At 39.9% G+C, this 11,033-nt stretch overlaps 1 protein-coding gene across 1 annotated transcript in view; it reads left to right on the plus strand.

The window, feature by feature from the left end:
• atp1a3a (ATPase Na+/K+ transporting subunit alpha 3a) overlaps positions 1-11,033 on the plus strand; it is a 24,848-nt gene that overhangs the window by 7,006 nt on the left and 6,809 nt on the right. Inside the window, exons 2-10 of the mRNA XM_035681894.1 lie at positions 3,744-3,857; positions 4,792-4,851; positions 5,169-5,372; positions 6,360-6,473; positions 7,234-7,368; positions 8,007-8,124; positions 8,906-8,994; positions 9,256-9,435; positions 10,899-11,032. Coding sequence (XP_035537787.1) covers positions 3,744-3,857; positions 4,792-4,851; positions 5,169-5,372; positions 6,360-6,473; positions 7,234-7,368; positions 8,007-8,124; positions 8,906-8,994; positions 9,256-9,435; positions 10,899-11,032 — 1,148 coding nt within the window. The remainder of the gene's footprint in view (positions 1-3,743; positions 3,858-4,791; positions 4,852-5,168; positions 5,373-6,359; positions 6,474-7,233; positions 7,369-8,006; positions 8,125-8,905; positions 8,995-9,255; positions 9,436-10,898; position 11,033) is intronic.

The raw sequence follows: 11,033 nt of genomic DNA on the forward strand, positions 1-11,033 counted from the left end.
CACGTAGTCTACAAGTGAACGCTGCTGCCTCCCTACTGTTGCATAATATCTTTTTTATTTATTTTTTATGACATTAAAGTTAGAAATCAATGAAACACTTCAAATCTGATGTCCATCAAATGATATCGTTCATTTTAAATGGCTAACATTTAGTACAAGGTTTACACAGCCAACAAAATGACAAAATACAGAGTGTGTGCTGTGTGTGTGTTTTATAACTGTCATTTAATCACACTGCCGAAAAGCAATCTTTCAAAAACTCTATACACTTGACCATAAATGAGAGTTTCTACAGAGAACATTATATATTCTTCACAAAAGGCTATCAGCAGGACACACCGACCTGTTCAGAAAGGCACATTGGTCAGGAGCGAGCGCAGAGTAGCCTTGTTGCTGTGGGTAGTACCACTAGTTCTGGCAGGAACTGTGAGCTAAACAATCATTCTGCCAAAATATCTGACTAGTCCTGGTTAAATCGGTATTGTGACAGCTCAAATGTTAAGGCTATAAAACAGCATTTAGACCATCATGGAAAATTAAAACAGTTCACTAGAATTTAGTCTGATGTCATTCTGAAACGTTTATAGATTTCTAGGGCAGAGGTAGAAAAGATTGCCTGCGTTTAAATTAAGGACAAAACACAACAGAAAGAAATCAATGAATATAGTGAACAAAGAACAAAGAACACAACATAATTGACCCGATATTAGAGGCCTCATATTTGGTATCAAATTAGTCTGTCCTTATAACAGTACATACATAATGCATTCATGAGAAAAAACGCACTACATACATAAATAATAGAAAAACTATTTCACATGCGCACACACTAAAGTTAAACACCAATGCACAGAGAGATGTATAGAGATAAGAGGATGTAAAACGTGTTTGGTTGGCTTTCAATAAATCATCAACCTGCTAGCTTTTCATCCAGTGAGGAAAAAAACAGCATAAAACAGCCATCAAATCAGAAACCTCTCAGATTAGACTCATCCACATAAGAGCTCTCCCAAAATAAGTCTGCTCTCCCCTCTCATCATGCACGCTTACACAGAATATGAATCTAAATGTTTTTCTTGGACATGTCAGCTAAGTTTAGGCTCAATGTGAAATTTAAATTCATTTCATAAGGTTAAGCAGTCTATTAAAACTCAGAAATGTAGTGAGTTACATTTCCTCTAGCAATAGATTTGTTAAATTACCCATGCGTCCTCCTGTTTCCTAAACCCAATTATTATATAATAAATCGTCTTTATGTGTCTTTGTTTCTAAGAACGCATCCATTTGTGACCATCAGTGGTTTAGTGGCTGAACTAGTATTGAGCAATACAGCATTTCATTTCCTTTCATCGGGGAAACAGCTGCTGTAACTCTGCAACTGGCAGCAGTATTGTTGTCGGGGCAAGCAATGTAGATTGAGACGGGAGCCCTATTAACTGTGCACCCTTTTACTAACGGTTATAACTTTATAACACAGCAATTAAAAACTAACTCTCTTTAACAGGTCAGAACACCATGGCACACAACAACTGGTTTCTTTCTTTAGTTACTTAAAGTACTTTATGTCAGCTTATAGTGTTTGTACAACAATTGTAAAATATTTTCTTTTAAAAAGGAAGCAATGTTAAAGTTTTTGGAATATAATTTTCTACTTTTAAGTTCTGATTTTTCTACGCTGCAGTTGGCACAATATCAGCTGTTATCATTATGCAAATAATTTGTGCATTTCAGATTCCTTCATATATTATATCATTTTGTTGGGCCAAGAAAACGTAATGAAAGCCTTCGGTATACACATGATTACATTAAAATGTTTTTCTATGTACTTCTGACTATGTACTTAAAGGCCTAGTCGTGTAAAATGTTTTAAAGGAACTATGTGATATACTGAAATACAAACCTTTGATCACACCACCCAGCACTCGGCTGAACCATCATTGTTTAGATCAACGTATTCCCCAACTGGGCTGCGATTGATTGAACTGGATGAAGGGATGTATAGTATAGTTGTAAAGTATTCACACTGGACAGAAAAAAGTAAATTTTTCTTCAGCAGCCTTATGTTCTGAATCCCTCTCTCACAGCAGACATTTTGACTTTCATAGTAAGAAAAACACAAAGAACATTAACAAAGACATTGTTCTAGTTAAGTCTTAAAAAACTAAGGGCCTAAAAAAAGCAGCTCCCTGGAATAATTAGTTTTATTATCATCATTAGTTTTGTCGTTTACACCTGCACTTTTTCTATTACGACATGTCAAAATGTCTTTTATTAAAAAGGCTTATTGATGCTGCTACTGCCAAGACACTGAGCAAGCTCTGCTACAGTAATGTCACTTCCTCCACACAGGATGGAAGTGTTATACATTAATGCAGAGGGTTTATTAGTTCAACAAGTTCTATCTATAGCATGAAATGAGGCATACTTCTCCAGACAGGGAGTTTGATAATATAAAAGAATAGAAATGGGTAACTTCACAGAAATATAGTGTAAGTCATGAAATTCTACATTCGGACCTTAGTGGGAACCTCAGTGAAAAATGATCAGTCTTTGATATAAACCTGTGTGACGAATATTAAAATCCGAACACCTTCCTTTCTTCTTTCATTTGTCTGTTTCAATGCAGTGGTGAGCCGAGTGGCTGGCTGACATTTTAGTGCTTTACTAGAAACCCTCAGGATGTTCATCCTGGAAGGTGCGTGCTGGGTAACTGTGCGACTTGAGAAAAAACTAATCCCCCAGGAACATATGAGCAAGGGGCTTACACACAAAGCATTATTTTTAGGTTAATGGGTTTGTTGGAGCAAAGTAGCTATATCCTTATAATGCTGATGCAGGGAATACTCACTTTCCTCACAGCATTAAGACTTTTCAAGGATGAGTCAAGTCACCCACCAAGTCTCTAGAAATGTATTTATTCTAATATTTATAGGGACTTTATTACCTTTATTCACGTTTAGTTGCTTTCCTGCTGCCATATCCAGCAAATACACAGTTTCCTGTATGTTTTGGACTGAAGTTGCCAAAAGCCTCTGTTCATTTTTAATTTCCTCTCCCTCTTTCATGTCAACAATTACAAGTATGTCGTGTTTCCCCCGGGATATTATTCTTGACAGGAACTGGCATTTAGACAATCTTAGAACACTGAAACTAATAATAATAGTAATGACATTATAATCAAATAAAACAAAGCTGCAGGTTTTGCCAGACGTCCATTATTCAACAAGCAGGTGTGATATGTCTGATATATAATACACACACGTAAACACACTTTTCTTTCTCCTCTCAGACACAGCAACAGCATCTGTATTCTGAAGGGCAGTAGTGGTGTGAATTGCAGTTTAAGTGGAGCTCCTGAGACAGGCCTGTTCTCTAATGATGCCAGATCTAATCAGGAAGTGTCGAGTTCCCCCTTCTCACACCAGGGGATTACATCTAAGTTTGGATCTCAATCTAGATGTTTTAACGTGGTCTTAAAGTGGTAATCCTAAGTGAAAGTGTATTTGGTGTTCATGATACACCTACAAGTGGGACAGTGAAGGCTTTCTTTGCTTTGACTTTATTGCCTTTTCTTTCGGGTGGTGATTCCATTTTATAGAGGGTGAAGGTTTGATTGTGCAGTAATTTGCTGCAGACGTCTTCTTGTGTGGCCGTGAGAACAAGGATTAGGGTGTCGACTGTTCAAAAGTTAAATAATAATAGTGTAATAAAGTAATATGACGGTATGCCGTTGTGTGTTACAGTATGGACGGTCGGACAGCTACCGCGTGGCCACCACGCAGGACAAGGATGAGAAGGAGTCACCCAAGAAGAAGGGAGGCAAGGATCTGGACGACCTCAAGAAGGAAGTTCCCATAGTAAGTACACAGTTTCCTAATTCCTGTGACCTAGCTGTACTATGTCATATGATTTTGGTTGCTTTTTTCCACTTACTACCAGGTTGGTGGCACACAAGCACCCAAAAATCAAATTTAAAATAAAGGCATAAGAAAAGCCTTGAAGTCCCAGCTGCGTGGTGAGGAGTTCATAGATAGCGTATCCTGGCCTCACTCCAGCATTCAGAGAGCTACGATCCAACTGTAATCTAATCTCCCTGTTTTAAAAAGAGATAATAGAGACATAGTATTCCCTAGCAGCTGCCATACAGTAGTGTACAGTGTGGTTTGATGTAATATGCCAGAGAAATTTAATCCTGTTGTGGAAGGATTTGCTCCTCTATGGGGCAGGAAGCCAAACCCTCAGGATATCCCTTTGTTATCAAACTGCATGGGCTGGGGCAGATACACATTTTGATTTTCAAAGTATTATTTAACACTTTTAAAACGGTACCCAAACTTCTCTGAGGAGGAAATACAAAATAAATGATTTTGTCTCATTGGTTGAAAGTGACACTTTCCTAATGGCACAAAACATGTCATCTGGCAGACTTTGTCAGCTTTGAGGGCTGTTGTTCTAACTCAGTGTCTGCTTCTGCATTTGTACATGCTTGCCTCGCCTCTGCAGACCGTGCCACCAGGGGGTGGATCATGAAACTATTGTTGCCTATTATTTGCCTCAGATGTTTTCAGAAACATATTTTAGTCTAAGACCATCTTTCCAGGAGTGAAATTCCTCACACGACACCTTAATGTTCAAACTTTTTAACGTTTTACATTGTTTTATAGTATCATTAGATAAGATAAGATATTCCTTTATTTGACATTTCACAATCACATGTATTATTTATCTTGAATACAGTTTTGAAATGACATGATAACTGACAGGTTGTTGATCTATTTTACTTCTTTGTAGACAGAACACAAAATGTCTGTTGAGGAGGTTTGCCGGAAATACAACACTGATATTGTCCAGGTGAGTTCTCAGATCAGTTCCACCATCACGGTTGTTTTTGTCCAGATTTACCACAGTGCTGACGATTCAACAGTTATTCATTTTACGTCGATATCCCCGTCAGGATCTATTTAGATTTTGTAGAGTTTATTTTAGAGTGTCCCATTTACAACACTGTCTTTCTCTCCCCCTCTTTGCTACTCCTCTTCCTTTATCCTAATTTTCCCTTCGTCCACCCTCTCTCCGTCCTTTCCTACTTTCTTTCTTACTTCTTCACTGTCTCTGCTCATCCATCTCTCCTTTTATCCATCTTCCTTTTTGTCCTCTGCCCCTCTTAGGGTTTGACCAATGCCAAGGCAGCAGAGTACCTGGACAGGGACGGCCCCAACGCCCTGACTCCACCCCCCACCACCCCAGAGTGGGTCAAGTTCTGTCGCCAGCTGTTCGGTGGCTTCTCCATCCTCCTGTGGATCGGTGCCATCCTCTGCTTTCTTGCCTATGCCATCCAGGCTGCCACAGAGGACGAGCCCGCTGGGGATAACGTAAGTGGAGAGTTGTAGGGATGGATGGATGATGATAAAATGAATTCCCAGTCCGCCACTGTTTGTACCCGAGAGGAGCACATAGAGAACGATGAATTGCCGCTAGTGTGTTTGTGTGCGTGCTCCCTGGCCGACAGCACATCACTCAAAAAGCGATTTTCTGAGTCACTACTGCTTGGGGGTGTGTCTGTGTCAGTGATAAAGGATGTGTCAGCTGTTTGTCCAAATCATGCCAGCCAACCCATCTTTAGTGTGACAGACACCATCCTGTTAACATCCATTTTGGGCCTGCCACAGGGGGCATTTGACTCCTGGCATTGGTAATGGCAGGGTAAGAGAAGGGTCAGCACTGTTTCAAGCTGGGTCAGAGCGCAGCGTAGCGGCAGGGAATGACTAAACGGTGATGACACACACAGTATGAAAGGACAAAATACTTGGTTCAGACCACAGGGGAAGACTCGGGGTCGGAAACAACAACAGCAACGAATCAGCATGTGTGACCAGACCGTATCACATACTCATAATATAAATTCACACACACAGTTACAGTTATGTCAGATAGGACAAAGAGGGGAGTGCTGTATGGGATGATTATTTAAAAGATTTAGACTTTGTAACAGTGATCCAATAAAAAGACAATAGATACACTAGAATAGTCCTAAAACCACAAAGAGAGTAGGTGGTCTCCAGAGGACCAAATCAAACTACATGCTGCTGTCAGCTACAGGATTAAACAATTTAAGGAAAGGCTTAACAACTATCTGTGTTATTTCTAGAATTTCCTTAATTAGCCTCTCTACCTCTCACACTCCTCTACGGTCCAGTGTTGGAGGTCAGAATGACTTACTGATAGTCTCTGTATGTATCTCTCCACTGGTCTATTTTTCTCTTCCTTTGTGATACATTTTTAGATAAAGGTGAAGTCAATCAATTCATTTCTGCATTAAATATGGAAGTATCATCTTTCTTTCTTCCTTCTCTTCATAGTTGTATCTGGGGATCGTGCTGTCAGCTGTCGTCATCATCACTGGCTGCTTCTCATACTTCCAGGAAGCAAAGAGCTCCAAGATCATGGAGTCCTTTAAGAACATGGTCCCTCAGGTAACGGATGCTCAATATTTCAACCAGGATATTGTGATATGGTTTTTTAATGGTAATTGTTGCCAAAGGGGTTTTTACAAAGGGTTAGCTGCAGCTTTGCAAGTTTAAGCTTTTAGGTGGATTTTACAGTAAAAGTTTTGCACAAGTTTGCCTGGCAAGAGAAGATAGTGGAAGTGAGACCAAAGAGAAGCCAAAACAGCGTCTTCGTAGGAACACCTTGCCAATTCATTAGTATTCATGATAAGAAAGAAAATATTTTTTGGGAAAAGGAAAACATTGTGTTGAGATTCTCATAGCCATCAACTTAACAAATAAAAATACAAATAAATCAGTTTATTGTAACATGTTGAGTTTAAAAGGTGGATACTTTTATCAACCCATAAAAGGCCATGTATTGCTGTTAAATTATTTTAGAAAGGCATTTATCACTATATTAAGGAGATGGCAGCAAATAATTTCTTCTAAATAAGAACTGTAGTAATGTTTGTTGTTGATTGTAGATTAAAGGACCAGTGTGTAGGAGTTAGTAGTTTGATTGTATTTTTATAAAGCTGCATGCCACAGTATCATGCTGTCACAGCTTTCACACAATTTATTTTTTCTTGATCTGTGATGTACCTTTCAATTGTTTTAGTTTTTACACTGATGTGCTGTTGTCTTCACTTTTGAGATTTTGTGTTATTTATGGCATTACACCTCTCACTCTCTTTCTCACTCTCTCTCTCTCTCTCTCTCTCTCTCTCTCTGTGTGTGTTCCCAGCAAGCCCTGGTGATCCGTGAGGGAGAGAAGATGCAGATCAATGCTGAGCAGGTGGTAGCAGGAGACCTGGTGGAGGTGAAAGGAGGAGACAGGATCCCCGCTGACCTCCGCATTATTTCCTCCCACGGCTGCAAGGTGAGCTACAGGCACAGATACAATCCTGTATTCATGTGACCCAAAGGAAAAAACCAGCAGCTACTGTAAAGTTGCCCTTGAGTAAGGCGTCTGTTGAGTGTTACGTTTTCAGGTGCTACACAAAGCACTTGGATTTGTTACAAGTAAACACACTACCTTTCAGCTTATTCCCTCAACTGTGAAAATGTGGTTGCGTTGTGTTATTAACTGAAACATCTCTTGAACATCACAATATAAATATGAAATTCACACTAAAACAGCTTTGTTAACTGGACAAAAACTGATCATTTGTTTTTCTTCATCCTGAATTCACACAGATTTTCAGTGTTCCTGCAGACCCTCATATGAACCTCAAATCAATCTCTGAATGTTTGCTAGGAAGTTACATTTTTATGAAATGTAATGTCTGTTAAACACATTATTAAAACTATTAAAACACAAAAGACCAGTGCACAGCAACACAAATGGTAATCAGAGGCACAGCAAGCATGAACAAAGAAAATTAAAACAGAGCAAACACACACAATCTGTCTCTATCTGGCATTCACCTTATCATGAACGCACTCAACCAATTACTTGCTCCCTTATCTTCCTCTTTGTCTCTCTACCCCTCTCTCACACACATACCAAATGTCCAGGTGGACAACTCATCCCTGACTGGTGAATCAGAGCCCCAGACCAGGTCACCTGACTGTACCCATGACAACCCCCTGGAAACCCGCAACATTGCCTTCTTCTCCACTAACTGTGTCGAGGGTAAGATCACCATCACCTCCATCCAATATTAGTAATCATTATTAGACTTATATAGACTTTTCTACATGTGTGTGTGTATTTATTCATATAGCTGCATGTCACGGTCAAAGTGTTTGGTTTGATGAGGGAGTGATCAGTGATTACTGGTCATCAGGGGAGCTCAGTGACTGGAAGTGTGACCCCCTCTAACTTCATCCCTGTTCCTTTCCTGTTCAGTTTCTCATATTATTGGCAGGTCCTGCAACTCGCAACGTGGTCCTCTCAGTGATAGAATAGGAAAATAATAAAACATGGCACCCTCTGGTGGACATATAGTTTGTCATCACTTTGTCCAGTCTATCCAGACATTAATCTAAACTCACAGTCTACATATTTTCTTCTTGACGTGTCAGTCAGTCAAATGTATTTGTCACATTTAATCATATAGACGTCATAGAGATCATATATGTAATAGTAGAGAAATGTAATCCCGCCAGTTCATTTAATTTGTGCGCTTAAATAAGATATACCGGCCTGGTGTACCTTCTTTCCGATTGCACCAGGGAAGAAAAGGTTTGTTATCCAGGTTGTCGGGATCCTTAATGATTCCCCTAACCTTATCCTTGCAGTGGCTGGTGTAAATATCCTTTAGGTAGAGTACCTGTTATTTTATGTTCAGCCGAACAAACCACTCTTCAGTGTCTGTTTCTTTTTTTCTCTATTTTGATTTCATTTATCTTTTCTATAACAGATAAAGTATTAGATTATTTTGCAAAACCCGCTCTGTCCTCTTTTTCTTCAGGAACAGCACGTGGCATCGTTGTATGTACTGGTGATCGTACAGTGATGGGCCGCATCGCCACTCTTACCTCAGGTCTGGAGACTGGCAAGGTACAATAATCATTATTATTCATTGTATCATTTATAAGCCATATAATGGAGGGTGCTTCCTAAAATAGTTATTCAGCTGCTCATACATATATTCATTCTTAGTGTAAAAACAACAACTTTCCAGAAGGTTCCTGTGGTTAGTAAGTGTTTTGGATCAGATGAAGTAATTTCATGTACCTTGGCATAAAATATAGTTTCTTAGTTTTAGTATAACTGCTAGCAGTAAATCATCTTCTCCAAACATCTTCCTCTACTCCTCAGACGCCTATTGCTAAGGAGATCGAGCACTTCATCCACATCATTACAGGCGTGGCTGTCTTCCTCGGCGTGAGCTTCTTCGTCCTGTCAATCATCCTGGGTTATTCCTGGCTGGAGGCCGTCATCTTCCTCATCGGTATCATTGTCGCCAATGTGCCCGAGGGACTGCTGGCCACTGTCACTGTGAGTAGGCAGAGAAATGAGAAACTGTGTGTGTGTGTGTGTGTGCGTGCGTGCGTGATCATTAGTTGTGTTTTTAGTCTTTGAGAGGGACTGAAGGAATGTGAGTAGAAAGTTGTTGTTCAGTTGTATGATTCCTTCACTTCGAGCTGTTTTTCTTGTGTCTTTCTCTTTACAGTCTTTGTGTGTTTTGTCTCTCCTCAGTGTTTTGTGCAGACTTGGGTCAAACAGTATTTTCATATAAGAAGCTTAAAACAAATCCCAGAAAATGTAAATTATTTTGGACTCACAATGATTTCTCACCAAAACAGGAACAGCTTTTAAATGTTTTTTTGACCAGTACCAAATATAGGCCTCCTTTTCTACCCAACTCACAAACATCGCTTTTAAAAATTAGACAGTGATGTCTTGTTTGTTTGTTTTAGCCCACAAATAAGCCACACTCTATTGAAGATTTTATTATTAAGATAATAACCTACTGAATATAATACAGGTAGTCCTAATGGTAAATCGATGAGAATCCTCAAACAGTTTGTAGTTTCACCCATGTCTGATTGTGTGCTCAGTGTTTTAGCTGTTGTTGTCATGTGTCTGCTGTTTGATTTTGTCCTTGCTTCTTGTATCTCTGTTTGTTTGTTCAGTGTGTTGTGATGTTGCAGTATGTCCGTGTGCATCTCTGTGTGTATCTTTGTATTTCTGTGTGTTAACATTCTCTCCGTATCGCTATCTGTTTTTGTGGTGAAGGTGGTGTTTTGTCTCCGTTTATATTTTCTCCTCCCATCTCTTTCTTCTCTCTCCCAAGGCAGCCCCATATGTGTTTGTGTGTCTCTTTCTTTCCCTCCATCATCCTCTCTCTCTCTCTTTCTCTCTTTTCCAGGCCAGTTCGGTGCTATCTGCAATGACAACAACTAGCTAATGTAAATGATACTAGACTAATGACTGAATTTGGCCTCTTCTGCTTGGCCTTGGCTAGTTCTGTTTGGCCCATGGGTCTTGCCGTATTTGGCATGATGACATAATGCACCGCTGCTCTGCTTCACTGCTTCACTCTTTTGTGCCACATATTCTTTCTGCATCGCTGGTTGGGCTGTTCTTTTATTTTTGTAAATAGGTTTTGATTTTAGTGCATTTTGCTGTAGAGTGACATTTTAGTGAGTAAGATTAACATCTCCAGGTGTCAGGGCTTTTTGGCTCTTGGGTGTGGTTGAGTATTTCAGGTACAGTATGACACTGTTGTGTCTGCTCATTGGCAAAAGTTAGTTTAACACCTGGAGATGTTCACCTGTGCTGTTAGTTTACCAGATGGATACTAATTCTTTCTCCTCTGGTTTGTTTGTTTCCTTTTGTCTTATTCTATCGTCAACGTCTCCTTTCCTCCTGGCTTTCTTTCTCTCCTTGCCATTGTGTTCTCTCTCTGCCATTCGTTTCCCTCTTTGCTTTCCTCCCTCTCGTCTCTCCTCTCTCAGGTGTGTCTCACACTGACTGCTAAGCGAATGGCTCGTAAGAACTGCCTGGTAAAGAACTTGGAGGCTGTGGAAACCCTGGGCTCCACCTCCACCATCTGCTCTGACAAGACTGGCACCCTGACCCAGAACAGGATG

Source organism: Morone saxatilis, unplaced genomic scaffold (assembly GCF_004916995.1).
Source record: "Morone saxatilis isolate NCDOM2014 unplaced genomic scaffold, NCSU_SB_2.0 Contig9, whole genome shotgun sequence".
In the NCBI taxonomy this organism is placed as follows: domain Eukaryota; kingdom Metazoa; phylum Chordata; class Actinopteri; family Moronidae; genus Morone; species Morone saxatilis.